Genomic DNA, 18,823 nt, shown 5'->3' with positions numbered 1-18,823 from the left:
TCACTGTCAAATCGTATGGAAGTCAGACCAAATGTATGTGAACAGGAGTTTGCAATATTCTATTAATATGGTTATTATATTTTAAAATTAATAGCAGTTTCCCATGGCTTTGGTATCTCCCCACTTTGCTCACGAAAGCAAAGACTAGAATTTTATTGGGGTTTTTTTTTGAAAGCAGGCTTAAATAAAGACACAGACCTGCTGCCATGGAAGTATTGTGCAGGTAGGTTTTCTAGCAATTCCAGCCCCACCACCCCAGTTATTCCAGCTGTACTGAAAGGCCAGGAAAACATGGATTTTCAGCTTGTATTCATCTCTGCTCCCCACCCCGCCGATCATCCTGCAAACAGCAAAAGCACCCGCTAGGAATAATGAGCTTCATTTGTTACCTTGCTGGCGTTAACGCTGACTTGCCGTACGGAAAATAAATGAGCCAGCTCACGCCCGGAACGCGGGGGCAGAGCAGGTGCTGGTGGCTCGTGGAGCAGATTCCGGGCCAGCGGCACGAAGGGCTCGGCTGCCAGTTCGCGTGTTCTCCGCTCTCGAAAGCAGCGTCTTTTGTTGGGAGTTGGGAAGCAGCAGGTTTTGTGGTTGTGTTTTCCGTGCAAAACTTTGCTGTCTGTTCAGCGCTGCTCTGCTTTACGGGGATGCAGCGGTTCATCCCTTTGTCAGAACTCGGAAGCTGAATTTCCTACAGCTGATAGACAGTCGTAAAAACTGCGGATTACGAATTAGATTGTGGCCTAATCTGATTAGATTATAGAGCCTAATTTGATGACGTTTCAGCGGGCGCTTTAATACTTTTCCTCTGTGGCTTAAAGAGGCGTCAGGACCGATCCCGGTGGGCGCGGAGCCCCTGCCCACGTGTCGTTTTTGGGCCATTCCCCTTCGGCTGCCTCGCCGTGCAGCGACGCGTGTGCCAGCTCCCGCATCCAAAGCGGCACCCTTGGCTGCCGCCCTGGAGCTCCGGCAGACTTTTCCGCTCGCCAAAAGCCAACAAATGCCTGAGAAAACTCGCTGGTCCGGAATCCGGCTTGCGTGCACCGGAGAGAGGTGAAGGACGAGTGTCTGCACATCCCTCGCCCCCTGAGCCGGGGCACAGATGGGAACCCGTCGGCGTTCCTGCGCGGGGACACGTGGAGCGCGGTCACAGCTCGTTAGCGAGCTAATCGATGGAGGCGAGCGTGGCCTCGGGTGGGCGATTGGCCTCGCGTCGCTCGGATCAGCCAGGGTCGCGGGCTCGGCAGCCCGGCAGGTGCCGGAGTCACCGGCAGCAGGATGTGCAGAACTCCTGGGAGGTGGCGATGGCTCCCGTGGGAGCTGCACTTTGGGAGATGCTTGGGCTTTGTCTGCTGAGCTGTCTGCTTTTAAAAAACAAAAAAACCAAAATCAAACCCATGAAAAAAATCCCCCAAACCCCCAAGGCTTGCATAAGCATGTGTTTCCTTCTTTTCCCTCATTCCCCCCGCCCAAGGATGCCTTTTGAGGCTGTTTTCAGCCACAGTGGAGCCAGGAGCACGGCCACGGCATTTGGCTGAGCTGGGATGTCCCACCAGAGCCTGGTCCTCAGGAGGGACCCTCGGAGGCTGAAAAAGAAGCTGCAGTGTGAGCTGGTGCTGTGTTAGACACTGGAGACTCCAGGCAGGGGAAAGAGTGTGAATAGCCGGTGTCGGCTCATTTTTCCAACGCTGTGACCATTTTGTTGCTTGCTGGTGCAGCTGCCACCAACGGTGCACCGATGCTCCCTGCACACCGGGCTGGCACCAACCCAAAAAATGGGTTGCCTGTTGCATGGCTCCGAGCTGGCAGTTCCTTGGGAGAAGCCGTCTCGGAGCCAGGGCTGTGAACACAGGGTGTGTGCAGGGCTGCATGGATGCAGCCGTGGGGAGGCTGCCCTGGGCAGCGAGGACAGCCCCAGTGCGAGGGGGAGGAGGTGCAGGAATGTTGAATTCTTGAGGGTTTTTTTAAAAAGCACCCATGCAAAGTTGGTCAGAGAGATGTTTGCCAAAGTGGCTGCTTCGGAGCATGTTTTTGCTGGTTGGGCTGCAGGGCTGGGGATGAGACCTTGACACCCCTCACCAGTGCCATCCCATGCGTGCTGGCAAGGCACGTGTGGGCACACCTGGGGATGCTGAGGGGATCTGAAGCTGGGGGGGAAGCAAACAGGCAGAAATACTTTGAGGAAGCATCTTTGGGCATGAGAGGTGAGAAGAAGATGCAGTTGCGAGACTGGGACGGTGAACACGGGCATCCTGAGCCTGCCCAGCAGCATCTGGGGACAGCTGCTGCACCCTGGGTGCCTGCCCCCGCTTGGGGCTGTATCCTGCCTCTTCCCCGCAGTGGCTCAGGGCTGTGCAGAGCGGTGTGGGAGCCTTGTGTGGCTTCCCCCCCGCCTCTCATCTTCTGGTGGGAAGGGAAACGCTTGTCCGTGACAGTCACTAAGTGTTACCACCTTCTCTTCATACAGTTGCTGGTGAGAAGAGGGTGCCAGTGATGCCCGGATCGCCCGTGGAAGTGAAGATACAGTCCAGGTCCTCTCCTCCCAACATGCCACCACTGCCTCCCGTCAATCCCGGCGGCCCCCGGCCAGTGTCCTTCACCCCAACTGCACGTAAGACCCCAGTAACGCTGCTTTTCCCTGGGACCAGCTCCAGCCAGGAGGAAAGGCTCTGCTTGTAGAAGTCACCGAGGGTGTCCCGGCTGTTGGCCAGGGCTGCCCGCCAGCGTGGCAAGCGTTAGCAACACTGCACTGCTGTCAGGAAGGGGAGACTGGGGCTTTCCCGCTGTTCTGCTACACATGCAGGATGTGTAACAGGGTCTGTAATCTCTCCCTACCCTCCTGCCTGCTCTTACATTGCTCCTGGTGATGCCTTGAGTCCCTCTCCTTCCAGGTGCAGCCTTGGTTTCCGCCATAAACTCCTTAAGAAATTGAAGTCTTTTATCAAGCTGGCTTCAAACAAGCCAAGAGCCAGGCTTTTCACTCTATCTTTTGGAGGAGTTAATTCCTGCTCTGCTCTATCTCACTTTGCAGACAGCGTTTCTGCAGCTGAGATTAGAAAGATTTCCTTTTTTTAATTTCCCAGCCTCAGAAATTCCTGCTATCCATCCAGCTTCTCTTCTCTCCATCCTCACTTTCTAGTCTTTACTATTAAGCCACAGTAGATCTTGGCCCTGCCCGACCGCAGCACAACCTTGCACCCACTGCTTCTAGCCAGGTGTTGCTCAGAAGTGCCTCCACGGACAGGATGGATGTACAGTCTTTCCTTACAGCCTAGAAAGACTCTTTTTTTTCCTCCCTTAGCCAGCGTTTCAGCCATTTAATGTCTTTTGAAAAGCATCATTCTGGAGCAAAGCTGCTTTACTTTGTTGGGCAGTGAGTTATCTGACCCCTGCACGTGGCACGTACGTATTTTCCAGGCTCCCCTCACCCCTTTTCCCCCAGGTTGGGTGTCTCCCCAGCTGGTTCTGCATTGCTTTGCTGTCCACGACAGTGTCTGGGATATCTGGCAGTTTCACACTGGCAGTGGGTTTCGGAGATTTACAATCCAGCCCCTTTCAGGACACACACTGATGTATTGCGTGATGCTGGCAACAGCACTAATCGCTGGGTTATCCCGCCAGACACGTTGTCCCCGTCTTTATGCACTGAGGGGTTTTTAATGACTCCTTTTGCTCAGGCAGAAAAAGACCATTAGCAAAGTGACAGAAATTAATTTTTCCAATGAGGTTGCTTGGCACGCTGCAAAGGGCCAAGGAGCCTGAATCCGCTGATTGCCGATGAGTTAATTGCTTCTTTCCAAGACAGACGAGAGATGCAACCTCTGGTGAAGTTTATTCTTGCTTTTTACTTCTCAGTTCCTCCAAAGGGTCTTGGTCAGAGCCAGCAGGTGTGTCCTGCCCTGTAAAAGCCCATGGCTTGAGCAGGTGAGGGGAGGAGGAGTGCACTGGAGGAAGGCCATGCCTTCCTGCAGATTTGCAACAAAAGAGTCAGAGAAATGGGGAAAACCTTTGAGTGTTGACAACCTAAGGCAGAATTTAACAGAGTGGCTCTAGATGATGGCTGTTATGTTCCGAGGAATTTAGCGTCCTCCGCTCCCCACAGCTGTAATCCCACCGGTCTTGGTACACCACCTCACTCGCTGCAGCACCGTCTTCTCACCTGGAAACAGAGGTGCCAGCCCGGCTCTGTGGTCTGCGGCGGAGCCGATCCCGGCGATGTGCAGGATCAGATAACTGCCAGCCGCCCTGCGGTAGCGCCGTTTGCAGGAGGGTCAGGCAGGGGAAGCCCGAAAACGCAGAGAGCGGTTACGGGGGCTGTGTCTAACGGCAGCCCCCACCCAGCTCGCTCCGCTTCCGTGGCATCGCCCGAGTCCATCGGCGTCCTCGGCAGCCTCCCCTGAGCACAGCCCCTGCTTCTCCCGGGGCATAAATAGAGCTCGTTGATCTCCCCAATCTTTCGTTTGAAAGAAGAAGAGGAAGCGAAACAGAGGAGGGGGTAAAGCACCTCGGTCGCAGCCACCGGGGAGCGCAGAGCTGCGCAGTTGGAGAGGAGCTTCTCTGGGTGGCTTTGCCCCTATTTATAACACTTGTGTTGTGAAAGAAATGCTCTTTGGGAGTAATTCCCAGAAGCCTTGCCTTTCACGTAGCTCTGCGTTTGCTGGTGCTCCGTGGTAGCTAACCTTGTGTGTACAAGGTCTCTGCAGGACACCCTCTTTTCCTGCGCTGCTTTGGGGAAGCCGCTGTGGACAGGAGTTTTTCCAGTTGTGTTGCTCTGTAACAAAAGGCATGAGCTGGCGTTGCCTTTGCACCTCCATCCTCTCAATCCCAGCCTTCACCTTCATTTTATCATCTCTCTGTCTACAAAAAGGACACATCTTTGTTATGCCCCAGAGAACCTGTCACCCCTTGCTTAGCAGGAACCACCTTCAATGGTCTCCTTGGCCTTATCTTTCCCTTGCATCTTAACTGACTCTGGTTAATCTTCTCGAGTTCCCTCCTGTGCTCACCACAGCAGGTCCAGGTGTGTGGAGCCTTTCCAGCCTCTGACCCTGGCATACCCCAGAGCGGTTTAACTGTTCAAGAACCTCCTGCCTTCTTCTCCGAAAAACCCTCACTGGGGTCACGAGGATTTAGTATGATCCTCGCAAAGCCGCAGCGGAAATTTTGGCATCTTCTTTTGCAAGTTGCTGCTCCGTCACGGCACGCACCTTCCCCGGCCCCGCGTGTGAGCAGCAGCTCTGCCGGGTGGTTTCAGTGCTTCTCCTCTGAATGCCATCGTTTGAAATGGTTTTTATAGCATGTGGCCTTCTCTTCAGCACTTAGATCCCGAAGGGATTCAGGGCTGGGCTTTTAACGATAACCCAGTGGTTCAGCTAAAACTGCATTTACAATGATGTACTTTTCATCCCTAAAATTCTGGGTTTACACTGAGTTGGGGCCCCCAGCGCACAGCTGCTCTTCAGACAGGGCTTTAGATTGCACAACGGCGGCGCGGGGATGTCAACAATTTATTCCCCTTGCCAAGTTCCCAAACTTCCAGCCCTTCAGTCTGTTTTGACACGCTCGCTGCTTAAAGGCAGCAAAGTTGCAGATGGGACCAGGTTGGAAAAAAACAACTGTGTTTGTGAAACTCCCTGTAAATCCCCGGGGAGGTGTGACGTGCCGCGGGGCAGGATGCTGTCAGCCCTCCTCGGGACGAGGTGGAGGCACCTGAGCTGCAGTATCTGCTCGTGGGACCCCGGCTGTTACGAGCACTGAGGACTTACTGTAAACGATGGGGCTGGGAAGGATCCTTGGATCATCTGGTGTAATTTTTTGCTGTGCAGCCTGACTCCATGTCCTCCCGGGCTGCCTGCTCTGCTGAGCCCTGATTCTGCCCATGTTTGGCCCTGGAAATGAAGCTCACAGGCAGAGGAGAGAAACGCCAGGGCAGTCACTGGCTGTGGTGTAAATCACGTCTGAGCGATCCCATAGGGAAAACTGCGGACGCCTTGGCTGGGCAAGCAGTTCCCGTGTGCTGGGGGCTGCTCAGAGGAAGGTTGAGAAGAGGGCACGCGTTGCCCTGACCAGTTCCATCGCTGGGTGCCCTCTGGCACTGCCTGTGGGCTCTGCTCTGGCCATGTCCCCTCTTCTGGCTCTTGCCCTGTTGCCAGCAGCGATTAGCCATCAGCAGCAGGCTCCTGGGTGGAAGATGGATCCTCTTAACCATGGACCACAGAGACGTGCCCATCTGATGCTCAGTAATGCTTCTGTCTCCCATTTGCAGTGCCCAACGGAATAAACCATTCTCCCCCAACGCTGAATGGGGCACCATCCCCACCTCAGAGGTTTAGCAACGGTCCTTCCTCCTCCTCCTCCTCCTCGCTGACGAACCAGCAGCTCCCGGCTACGTGCGGCGCCCGGCAGCTCAGCAAGCTGAAGCGTTTCCTCACTACCCTGCAGCAGTTCGGCAACGACATCTCGCCAGAGATCGGGGAGAAGGTCCGGACCCTCGTCCTGGCGTTAGTGGTGAGCCCCACGCACCGGCCCGCGCCGCTTGGCTTTTGCCAAACCGCTTTGGCGACGGGATCCTGGCAGCCAGCGCGTGCCCGTGTTACACAACACGAGCTGTTTATGTCTTTAGAAGTAGAGCTGTTGGCTGAGCAAGGCTCTGCAATGTTTAATGCTTTCTGCTCAACTTGCTGACTCTTTGTTTTTGTCCTCAGTGGGTTGCAAAAAGCTGTTTGTCCAGTGGCTTTGGCATGAGCTTGGGTGCAGCCGAACTTGGGAAAACTTGGAAGGATTTGGACTAAGCTTTTCTATAAAGGCCACGGGTCTGGTCCATGGGCTCGCTGGAAGCCACGGGCTGTGCTGGGCTTCTCCATTTCCCCTCGTAAATGAAACTTTTCACACAATTCCAAGGAGCCCGTAGTTTTGTAGGGGAAAAGCGTTTTCTTACTCATGCAGATTTGTGGTTGCCCGGCCTGCCTGTGGATCAATTTACCTCTGATCTGCTTCCATGCAAAGAAATGCCAGTTCCAGCCACTGCTTCGTTAGTGCTGCTCTGACTTCTGAGTGCTCGAACTCAGCACTGTTTTGCTCGGCAAGGCAGCCGGGTGTAACGGAAAAGGCCGGGTCCTGTCGCTAGCAGGGACTTGCTCCGGAAAGCTGGTAGTGCTTCTGTGCTCTTAAGTGCCTAGAGAATGTCATGACACTTCAAAGATTTCATTTATGATACGCAGTGATATATTTAATGGGCTTTTTTCCTCTTTGTGGGCTGCTCCTGCATGTCTTCAGTAAGCCCATTAGCACAGCGAGGTTGACTATTCCGAGGTCTGCAGAGGATGGGAAGGCTGCTCTTGCAAAAGAGGAGGTCTGGGCTTCTGGTGTGCTGCTGCTTTGCTGATTGCATGTTTGCCCACGTTACCAGAGGCGTTGGTTCTTTGCTTGTGACAGTCTGAAGGTGCAGGTACAGGAAAAGGCTTGGTAAATAACTTGTATGCATCTTCTGCACTCCTGCCCTTGGATTTGCAAGAGCTGGGCTTGGTGGCAGTGCGTGCATACATGAACAATGCCTGTATGCCCTCATGTCCTTTTGCAGCTATGGACAGCGGAAAACACCCTTTAAAAAACAAATGAACAGGTCTTGCTGAGGAATTGTGACTAATATTTGCAGATATGCAAACGGTCTGGTAGAAGTGCTGGCCAGGCCCATACCCCAGACCCAGACCCTGGAGCATAGCACCACGGTGCCCGCCTGGCTGCGGTCCGGTGCAGCTCCCCAGCTGATCTCTGCTTTTTGGCAGGTTTCTTTCGAGGCTCAGCACCCAGAGCAGGTAGCTAGACTGCAGCGGCTCGGAGTATTTCTGCTTCCAAGGTTGGCGTGGGCAGAGAAAACGTGGGTCTCTCTGTGGCCTTGAGGGCTTTCATAGCGCTTCTGCACTGGATGCAAAATGCTGCTGCTGCTGCTGAAGGCAGATGTAAATATTTCCATGGGTGTAGGGTAGTACCTTAACTTATCCTTTTGGAAAGGAAATAAGCTGTCCAGGTTCCTCTGACTCGTTCCCACCGCTGATTGTGGTAATTGCTGCAGGGATGAACTTTGTATGTGCAAATTATCAAATGCTGCTTGTCCCAGGGAGCACCCAGCCTAAACAGCCACGGGGGATGAGGATGGGTGATAGCTCACCCCATGCCAGTGGGGTGAGCTAGTGGAGACTGAGTGGAAGGTGTGCAGCTCTGAGCAGCTGGAACTGCTGGCTGGCTCGCTGCAGCCTGCCTGAGGCCACCTGGCCAGAGTGCAGGAGATGCTGGTGAGTCCTGCTGACTCCCTGGAGCCGGTCCCTGCCTCCCAGCCCCAGAACTGGGAGGATGCTGGGCTGGGGAGCACCCGGCTGCACGTGGCACTCATCCCTCGTCTAGTGCAGCATTCCTACTCCATTGGCCTGAGTCTTTTTGGCTGCGTTGGGCAGGATCTGATGCAAACATTCAGTCCTGTAGTGGCAGATGCAGTCTCCCTTCCAGTTCTGTTCATTTGGAGCCGTTTCCCACGTGTCTAAAAATAAGAACAAATTATCATTTCATTTCTTAATTTCTTTTCCCAGAACTCAACAGTGACAATCGAGGAATTTCACTGCAAGCTGCAAGAGGCGACGAACTTCCCCCTCCGGCCGTTTGTCATCCCCTTTCTAAAGGTGAGAGGGAGCTGGTGGGGCTCGCTGATGCTCCATGTGCCAGTCTGTGCCACTTGGCAGCGTGTCATTGCTGGGAAAGCTCTCGTTTCAAGCACCACGGCAGTTTTGTTGAAGTCCAGGACAGACTGCACAGATCGTAGCTGTGGCCATGTGGGACTGGCTTGCAGAAAGTGAACGTTATAACGAGTGGCACATATGTCTGCTGTGTGTTAGGGATAAAGGAGACAAACCAAGCTCCACTCGGCAGCTTCTGATCCTATAATCTTACTTGCAAATGTTCAGATCTAGAATATTTGAAATATTGGCAAACGGAGCATGTCTGGGGTGGTTCGATGCTGGAAGCCCAGAGTGGCTTTTGAGGGCACTGACATCAGGTCATCCTCAGCTTTTGAGAAAACGCAGGTAAATGTGACAGTGCCGACACCAGGAGCTGGAGGATCCTGAGTTGGAGGCCGCAGGCTCTGGGTGTTATTGCTCTGAGGGATCACAGGGAGAGCAAACCTGCTGCCAACAGCTGGAAACATCTGCCCGCAGCCTGCGTTAACCAGAGCCACGCTCGCTTTCCAGGCCAACCTCCCGCTGCTGCAGAGAGAGCTGCTGCACTGCGCCCGGGCTGCCAAGCAGACGCCCTCCCAGTACCTGGCGCAGCACGAGCACATCCTGCTGAACACAAACACCGCGTCCCCCGCGGACTCCTCCGAGCTGCTCATCGAGGTGAACGGGAATGGGAAGAGGCACAGTCCGGACAGGTAAAACCAGCTTTCATCGCTCTGCCAAGTTCATGAAGTGATGACTTTTGTTTCAGCTTTGCTGCTGTCAAAGCTTCGAGCAGCATCCAGGGCTAAACCGTAGGATCTTATCATAGAATCATCGAACGGTTTGGGTTGGAAGGGACCTCAAAGACCATCCAGTTCCAACCCCCCTGCCATGGGCAGGGACACCTTCCACTACACCAGGTTGCTCAAAGCCTCATCCAACCTGGCCTTGAACACTTCCAGGGATGGGGCAGCCACAGCTTCTCTGGGCAACCTGTTCCAGTGCCTCACCACCCCCAGAGGGAAGAATTTCTTCCTTATATGTAATCTAAATCTTCCCTCTTTTGGTTCAAAGCCATTGCCCCTTGTCCTGTCACTACATGCACTTGTCCAAAGCCCCTCTCCAGCTTTTCTGCAGGCCCCCTTTAAGTACTGGAAGGCTGCTATAAGATCACCCTGGAGCCTTCTCTTCTCCAGGCTGAACAGCCCCAACTCTCTCAGTCTGTCTCCATAGCAGAGGTGCTCCAGCCCTCGGGTCATCTTCGTGACCTCTTCTGGACCTGCTCCAGCAGCTCCATGTCCTTCTTGTGTTGGGGACCCCAGAGCTGAATGCAGCACTGCAGCGGGGGGTTCCAAGAGCAGAGCAGAGGGACAGAATCCCCTCCCTCAACCTGCTGCCCACGTTGCTTTGGATGCAGCCCAGGACACGGTTGGCTTTCTGGGCTGCCAGTGCACATTGCCAGCTCATGTTGAGCTTCTCATCCACCAGCATCCCCAACAACTTTATTCTGGGTGTTAATAAGACACCGATGATTGCTCCTCCTGCACTGTGAATTCAGGTTGGGACCCTCTTTCAGGCAGGTTCTGCCCTAGAGGGACTTGTTGGGTAGCACTGAGAAGCCTGAGCTGGAGAGTGGAGCAGCTCTCCGCCTCCCCGGGCAGCGAGCGGAGGCAGTGCCGGGGCTGGGAAGGATGCGGTTCGTTTTCACCACTTTTTATTCTGAGTTAAAAGTTGTTATGTAATTATGTGGAGCATGCCTCAAATTTATAAAAACTGTGAAATTTTAATTTGGTCATGCTCAGAAAGATGAATCACGACACTCAGGCATCTTGAACTTTTTCTTTGACAGGGTCATTTCGTGGATTAGTTCACAAGTTGAGCATGTTTGGTTTAGCTCCCTGCGTTTACCCCGTGGTAAAACCATCACTGCCCAAACTCTGCCGCTTCCAAATGTTCATCTTTCCCTTTCCACGTGCGTTTATCCAGTACTAACGGATACCTCTGTCTGCTGGTGTGATTGCAGGAGGGAAGACAGCAGCTTTGAGAGGGAGCCGCTGCCGACGGAGCCTCCAGCCAAGCGGGTGTGCACCATCAGCCCCGCGCCCCGGCACAGCCCTGCCCTGACCATCCCCCTGATGAACCCCGGCGGGCAGTTCCACCCCACCCCGCCACCCCTCCAGCACTACACCTTGGAAGATATCGCGACTTCCCACCTCTACAGGGACCCCAGCAAGATGTTGGAGCACAGAGAGATCCGGGACAGGCACGGTGGTCTCGGTGAGGAAGCCTGGAGGGCTTTTCCTTGTAGGAGTTATCCAGCAGTCTCTGAGCTTCAGCGTCGGACCCTGCTCAGCCACTTGCACCCGGAGCTGTGCAATGCTGGGCATGTCCTCAGCAGAGATTTTTCAGGGAATTCAGAGAAAACAACTGACCATGAGAGGTTAAAAATGGGAAGATTAAGGATTTGTGTTTCCCTGTATAGATGGAAAGGCTGGAGCCACTGAGGATGAGGATGAAGGGCCCAGTGTGTGAGCTGAGCGTAGCCAACCCAGCAGGCAAGAATGGAGGGCAGGGAAGTAGAAGGGAATTTTTGTGAGGTGACTAAAGCAGGAGAGCAGAGCCTGACCCCCTGCCCTGTTTCTCCCCGGGGGTGTGTGGGAGGTGCACGCTGTGTTTCCAACAGGGCACCCTCAGTCACAAGCTCTGAGCTCCGGTGGGTTTGTACTAAGGGAGCCAGCTCCTCAGGTCAGATCAGACCCACGAGTGGATGGTAGCACTTCCGAGACACAGACAAGGATAAAAGCACCGGCGTGGAACTGTCCCTGTAGAGCCACCTCCTTGAGATGTGTTTTAAAATCCCAGCTATGTGTAGCTGGAAATACAGGTCTCTATTATCGCCTTGCGGCCACCTTCCCTCTCCAGCACTGAAATCACTCAGTTCATCTCATGACTCTTCTGGCTGTGGTTTGTTGCAGGTCTGAATGGAGGATACCAGGACGAGCTGGTGGACCACCGCTTAACGGAGAGAGAGTGGGCGGACGAGTGGAAGCATCTTGATCACGTAAGGAAGGGCAGGAGGTGTGGGAAGCTCTGTGGGACACAGCAATCCAGTGCTCCACCTGCTCCAATTTGTTATTTCCTTGTTGTTGATACCGTATCCAGGCTCTCCTAGTGCCTTGTAGAGGAACAAGCCACCACAAGAAGGTGGATGATGAGGAGGGCACATAGAAGCAGTAGCACTTTCCTGGCTGGTTTTCTCTGGCCATGGTCAGTGGAAGCCAAAATGACTGTGGACGAAGTGTCTGGAGCTGGAGAGCTTCTCCTGCAGAGCAGGGCCACGAGCTGCCCTGGCTGCCTGAGCAACCAAACCCCACCTTGTCCCCACACAGGTCGTTTTTGCAGCAGCCCATGCCAGCGCTGTACCGACATGTGCTATGTGCAGCAAAGGATGTGGAGTTTACAGAATAAGTAAACCCGTGATTATTTTTTTAAAGATTTCTTTTCCTGGCCTGCCAGGCTTTTGTGGGCCTCAACTAGGTACCAACAGCAAGACTTGGTACTTCTGGCAGGCTTTCTGCAGGCTGGTTTTTCCCTCTGAGCGAGGCTGCTCATCCAAGCACTTCACTGGAGTGTTTCCCTCCGAGAGATGGGATTGAAATTCAACTTTGGTCACAAATGCAGAGTGACCCCATGCTTGCTCGTGCTCTAAAGCTGATGTTTTGAGGGGGTGGAGTAGAGGCCCCACAGCTGGATGTTTGCAGGCTGTGATGTGGCTCTGGGGAGCTGGCAGCAGGATGACAGCCAGCCCTTGCATGGACATCCCATTCCCGTAGGAAAGTGGACTTTTTTTCACCTCCACCTTTAGAAGCAATGGCCTTAAACCTCCTACGGTGAGCAAAGCCCCATGGTGCAGGTGTGATCACCTCCTTCCCAGCTGGTGCTGCTCAGCATCACTGCTGCATACCTGAGTCTGGGCCCCAACGTTACCTGCCTGTTTGAACACTGCATCATCCGAAATACTGTGCTCAGAGCCCGTTCCTGTGAAATGACCTCGCCTTTCATCTTCCTGGGATGGTCCCTGTGGTACCTCCGACGAGAAACTCGGGAGGTGACCTCGTGAGCGGGCAGCGAGACTGAAAACGCGTTGCTCCCTGCAGGCGCTGAACTGCATCATGGAGATGGTGGAGAAGACCCGGCGCTCCATGGCTGTGCTGCGGCGCTGCCAGGAGGCCGACCGGGAGGAGCTCAACTACTGGAAGCGGCGATGCAGTGAGACGGCGGAGCCGCGGAAGGCGGGCGGCGAGCTCATCTCCAGGCAGCACAGCCCCAGCAGCTCCGACTCCATCGGCAGCGGTAAGCGAGGGGCGGGCATGCCGTGCCAGCGCCTTGGTAAGGAGTGTCTAACTGGGACAAAGTTCTCTTAGGCATAAAGTGGTGATAATATATTCAAATTATAATAGAAATGAAATGCTTCAGCAGTGTGTATAACCACTCTTCAAAGCTTTGAAGAGAATAAAGTCGTTGGACACGTGGAAGCTCCTGGCTGAGCTCCTGGAAGCGGCGTTTGCTGGAGTCTGAAGGCACCTTCGGGCGGCAGCAGCACCTTCTGCTGGCGCCAGGAGAAGAGCATCTTCCTTGTCACCGAGCCGTAGGTGCTGACCAAAGCGAGCCAAGTTCATCCAAAGCTGAGAAACCAGAGGGTGAAAAGGCAGGAGAGGTGGTTGGTTCCACCCCTCTTCCTCTTCCAGTCTATCTTGCCTAAAGGATTTTGTCAAGGTTACTAATTCTAACAACACCCAAGACTGCTCTAAGTGTAAGAGCTACTACCCGAGTTATTAATTCTATTTTTGTATCATGAGTCAACTTAACTTTATTAAAGCTGACTGGTTTTCCCCTCCAGTATGCAGGGGTTTGACCCTATACAAAAAACAAGTCTAAAATGCTGATTTTATGTATTGGGGTGTAATTCTAATTTCCATCCAAACAAATGAAATCCTGAAAAAAAAAAAAAAAACAACCCATATCATTGGATAATTAAAAAATGGATGTTTTCTAAGATGAATAAATGTCAAACTAAAAATCTCAATTTTACGTATATTCAGCTCGTTTGTGTACAAAATAAAGAGCAAATCCTCCTGCGTGTGAAAAAGAACCACCCAAATCAGAGCCCAGCTCAGGTTTAGCCGCAATTGAACAAGTTTCAGTAGTTCCCAGACAGCAACAACAACTATTTCCTGGGAAAACAATAACAAGTACAGGAGCAGAAGGAACCAAACCAGAATATATTAATCCGAGTTTCTGGGAAACGGAGTGCCCGTGGCTCCAGCCGTACCCGCAGGGTCACACGTGGTGAGCCGGCGGGGCGGCCGGGCACGCGTGGCACAGCCCTTCTCTGTTTACGTGTACAGCCCCGTGTTAAAGGTGATGTAATTTCTTTATTTTTTTATAAATAAATTCGGAATATTGTCGATGCTTTCTCCCCTCGTGGGACCTAGAGCTAATTTTCAAGCTCCGTTGCTTTTGTGAGAAGGTGCAGTTAAGCACCGGGAAGCATCCCCGGGTGTGCCGCAGGCTGAAATAACCTCAGCGCCTTCCTGGGGTGCTGTGGTTCTCCCACCAGCTGTTGACATGAATCAGTTTTTGGTTTGACCTTTTGGAAAGTTACCCTGAAGCCTGAAAAAAAAAAAAAAAGAGATGGAGGCAGAAGGCAGGATGAAGCTTCCTGTGTCACCGCAGTCTGTTTTTAGGTCCTGGCGTGACCCATCTGCCACGTAGGCTCTTAGCAGCCTGATGGGTGCTGGGGAACGTCCACGCCTCTCGCTGTAAGAGGTCTTGCAGGACAGTGTGTCCGTCAATTCAAGCCTTTGGATTGCCCCTGGGAGCGGGAAGTTCTGCGTTTAATGTGCACTGCTGGTCGTATGGATTGATGCTCAAAGTCGCTGGGCAGTGCCAATGTTGGATGGCGTATATTTGTAAGCGTTGCCTGTTGTTCTAGAGTACCAGGAGATGGAAACGGGTTATACAGTGTCATAAATTATGCAAGGCACTAATTAAATGTTGTAATTTATCATCTGAGTGGTTGATGAATGGCTTTAACTGTAGGAATCCTCTGCTTTGAGTTTTAGCTGGTTAATTCTACCCTGCCCCACGATGTACCGCTGGGCACTTGAGCAGCTGTTGGGTGAGACAAGGCTTTGCCAACCTTTTCCCGTGTCCCTTATTCCAACAGATTCATTGCGGGAGTTCAGCAGCAGGTCGGGAACGGGCTACGTCACTGAAGAGATATGGAAAAAAGCTGGTAAGTGTTTGCTCGTAACCTCGGCGAGGGGTTCTGCCAGCTCGGTTGGGGTAAACACAGATGCTGCAGATTTGCTCTGCAGAACCAGGAGCAGCCCAGCTGCAGGAACGCCCCAGGATGTGCACATCTGGCTACCAACGCCCCCAGCCTGGGTTTTCCAAAGGGCTCTGCTCCTTCTGTATGATGCCAGGGGGGATCCCGTGGGGCTGAGTCCAGCCCCACTGTTCCCAGGAGCGGTTGTGATGCTGGTGCTGACCGTAACCCACAGGTGTTCCGGCCACGGGGAACATGCCGCTGCATCTCGACGTGTCTCAGAGGCTCACCCCGCTCCTCGGGCGGGTGGGTGACGCTGCTCTTTTCTTCCAGAAGAAGCCGTGAACGAGGTGAAGCGCCAGGCCATGTCGGAGGTGCAGAAAGCGGTGGCAGAGGCCGAGCAGAAGGCGTTTGAGATGATTGCCTCCGAGAGGGCTCGCATGGAGCAGACCATCGCAGACGCCAAGCGCCAGGCAACCGAGGATGCTTTCTTAGTGATAAACGAGCAGGAGGAGTCTACAGAGGTAAGGTGCCAGGGGACGTCCTAGGAGGGGACTGCCAAAAACTCACACAAAGTCTCCAGGTCCTGCCCGGCAGTGACTTGGAGCCTGCAGGTCCCCCATCCCTTTTCCTTTTCGAAGTCTCTCTCCAATCAATAACTGAAGGGATGCACTGACACTGACACTCATGGAGGGCCACGAAGATGATCCGAGGGCTGGAGCACCTCTCCTGTGAGGACAGGCTGAGAGAGTTGGGGCTGTTCAGCCTGGAGAAGAGAAGGCTCCGGGCTGATCTTATTGCAGCCTTCCAGTACCTAAAGGGGCTACAAGAAAGCTGGAGAGGGACTTTTTACAAGGGGTGTAGTGACAGGACAAGGGGAAATGGCTTTGAACTGAAAGAGGGTGAAAGAGGGTATTTAGATTAGATAGAAGGAAGAAATTTTTCACTCAGAGGGTGGTGAGGCACTGGCACAGGTTGCCCAGAGAAGCTGTGGCTGCCCCATCCCTGGAAGTGTTCAAGGCCAGGTTGGATGAGGCTTTGGGCAACCTGGTGTAGTGGAAGGTGTCCCTGCCCATGGCAGGGGAGTTGGACCTAGATGATCTTTGAGGTCCCTTCCAACTCAAACCATTCTATGATTTTATGATAAGATCCTACCATTAAAAAATCCTTTTGCTTTTGCTTTTTCTGGCAGGGGAATCAGCCGTAATGGTGTCTGCGGCACTCGTGTGTGCACAACAGCCACACAAAGGCACCACTGGGCACCGTCAGCTGGGCCCAGTTTGATGACCAGGGATTTCTTGGGATTGAGGGAGATGTGGAAGCGAAGGAAAAGGGATGTTGGTGGACACAGCTGTGTGTCTAGCTCAGAAATCTGCTGTTGTGGTGTACTTGATCTGTGCAGAAAAGGAATTGCTGTTTGTGGCTTTAAACTGGCACAGGGTAGAAACTAGGCTGCAGGTGAAGCTACACGTGCCTGATGGTCTGTACTGCACCGGTGTCGGTGCAGGCCAGCCTGGTGCACACACGTTGTCTTGCACGTTGTTGTTCCAACTGGCTGCCAAAGACGGGCCTGGGCACGGTGTGGTCACCCCATCTCCAGGAGCAGGCTCCCCACGTCTCTCGCTACGCCGCTCCCGTATGTCCGGTCTCTTGGAGACACCTCCTCAAGCGTTAATTACCTTCACTGTGGCTTAGCTGGAAGCTCACTTCGTTAAGCTTTGGAGATCTCAGCAGGATTGGGCAAGGAGAATCGCATGGCTGATTCCTGCGCCGCCACGTCCCATCCACCTGGGGTTTGCTACTTGTGATAGTTTCTCTGCACGAGTGCAAGAGCAGAGGCTTTGTTTCTGCCAGCAAAAATCTGAAGGGAACATGAACTTGACGTCTGCTGGGACTGTGTGGGCAGCAGGTCCGTTTTCCCTCCTCCTGGGGGGTTTCTGCCCACCCTGCTGACCAGGGCTCGGGAAGGTCTGGCGCTGGGGTCCCTGTGCACAGCAGGAGCCATGTAAATATTGGGTGGTATTACAGAGGAGTATGTCCATACTATTTCCTGACCAAATCACTGAAGGACGAATGCACCAGTCCGTAAACACGTGATGGGAGTGGGCGGAACAGCTCAAGAAGCCATGGAAGAAGTGAGACAAGCAATGATTTCTCCATAGGGGAATACCAGAGGAGCGTCCTCCTCCTCCAGCTGTCCCAGGGAGCAGCGTAGGACCTCGGGAGCAGCCGAGCATCCCCGACCAGCACGAGCCCCATCTCCCCAGCACCCAGAGCTTTTCTTTAAAGCCCACGTTAAAAAGTTGTCCCATATTGTGACGCACTGTGGAAACTTTGAAATACAGTTTAAAAACACCACTTGAAACGTAAACAGCTGTGAAGCAGTGACCCAGTTTTCCAAGAGTTACCGCAGGCTTCGGCGGTGGCTCTTTTTGGTCACGAGTCCGACTTCTTTCAGGAGACCAAGGAGCCTCAGGGACGTGCTGGCTCTGGAGCAGCTCGCTCCTGACCAGCTCGCTTTGGCGTGTCGCTGCCAGCCCCTAAATCACTGCCAGGAGCTGGCGGCTCCGGTGCAGACCCTGGGAGCGGGGAATCTCGCTGCCCTCTCCTGCAGAAGGGCCGTGCCATACAGGTCAGCATCTCCCGGACTTCCCTGCTTCCACAGCTGTGTGCCCGCGGTCGCAGAAGCGGTGCCAGCGAAAGGTGCCCTGTTAGGCAGGGCTGGAGGCAGGCAGGCTCCGCCGGACGCTGCTTTTCCGTGGCTGAACTTGCCCTCCCCAGTATGCCATGGCTCACGCGCGAGTCCAGCTGCAGGAAGGCTAATCCACCCGCTCCCCTCCTCGGAGCAGCTGCGGCCGCAGCTCCCGGCGCTGGCCCTTTGCCCCCACGCTCACGTGGCAGCGGTGGCACGCCGTAAGCCCACCAGCTGACGCCTCTTCCCGTGGCCCAGAGGGGCTTTGCTCCGCTTCCAGATTGAAGCTCGGGCTCTGGCAGTGCTTCCACCTGGCTGGGAGGCTTTAAAATGAGCTTTTTCTTTTCCAAATTAGCCTGCTCCGACCTCATGTGCAGCTGAGCAGGGTGCAAAGCAAATGGTGCCTGTGCAGCACGCTGTAATCCCTGCGGAGAGCACTGGGCTGGGAGCGATACCAAAACAGAGCCGCTTAAAACAGGAAATAAAAAGGACCAAATAGCAGCATCTGCAGCGTGTTTTTCAGTCCCTGCCTGCTGTTTCCTCTGTGCGTTGGGGCAGATCTAGGGGAGAGGATGTGACCGGTGCAGACTGGCAGGCGGTTTTGGGCAGGGTAGGGGTTAGTACCCTTGGCAAAGGGCTGTGAAATAGCAGGAATGAATGGATTGCTCGTTCTAATATTACTAAATCTAGGCGAGAGGGAATGAAAAGTCCCCTCCAGAGCTGTTGAGTCAGCGTATTCCCGCAGCTCTTGGGAACTAAACCCATTTTAAAGCGTCGTGTCTTTGGTCTTGCAGAGTTGCTGGAACTGCGGTCGCAAAGCCAGCGAGACGTGCAGTGGCTGCAACATCGCCCGGTACTGCGGCTCCTTCTGCCAGCACAAGGACTGGGAGAGGCACCACCGGATCTGCGGCCAAAGCCTGCACGGCCAGAGCAAGCCGCTGGCTCTGCCCACGGGCCGATCGGCCGCCGCCAAGAGCCTCGACGGCGTCCCCAGCCCGGTCCTCGAGAAGACTTCGGCCACCACCTCCCGGTCCTCCACCCCGGCATCCGTGACAGCAATAGACACGAATGGACTCTAAAAGGGAAGTTTTG

The 18,823-nt window shown here is 53.9% G+C and overlaps 1 protein-coding gene across 2 annotated transcripts; it reads left to right on the top strand.

Annotated features, from left to right (window-relative positions):
• Positions 1-2,475: 2,475 nt before the first annotated feature.
• Positions 2,476-18,810, top strand: CBFA2T2 (CBFA2/RUNX1 partner transcriptional co-repressor 2). 2 transcript variants are annotated; one of them, XM_086622744.1, is made up of 11 exons: positions 2,476-2,611; positions 6,266-6,507; positions 8,583-8,672; positions 9,240-9,421; positions 10,732-10,985; positions 11,684-11,769; positions 12,866-13,061; positions 14,834-14,836; positions 14,938-15,006; positions 15,373-15,563; positions 18,526-18,810. In XM_086622744.1, exons 1-11 carry the CDS (start codon positions 2,494-2,496, stop codon positions 18,808-18,810), a joined length of 1,716 nt encoding a protein of 571 aa, XP_086478870.1. In that variant the 5' UTR covers positions 2,476-2,493. The 2 variants fall into 2 exon arrangements, with proteins under 2 accessions (XP_086478870.1, XP_086478869.1); XM_086622743.1 differs by lacking the exon at positions 14,834-14,836 and having other exon boundaries at positions 2,494-2,611.
• Positions 18,811-18,823: the final 13 nt, after the last annotated feature.

This window comes from Tauraco erythrolophus, chromosome 18 (genome assembly GCF_009769465.1).
Source record: "Tauraco erythrolophus isolate bTauEry1 chromosome 18, bTauEry1.pri, whole genome shotgun sequence".
NCBI lineage: Eukaryota > Metazoa > Chordata > Aves > Musophagiformes > Musophagidae > Tauraco > Tauraco erythrolophus.
This window is presented reverse-complemented; position numbering and strand designations above follow the sequence as displayed.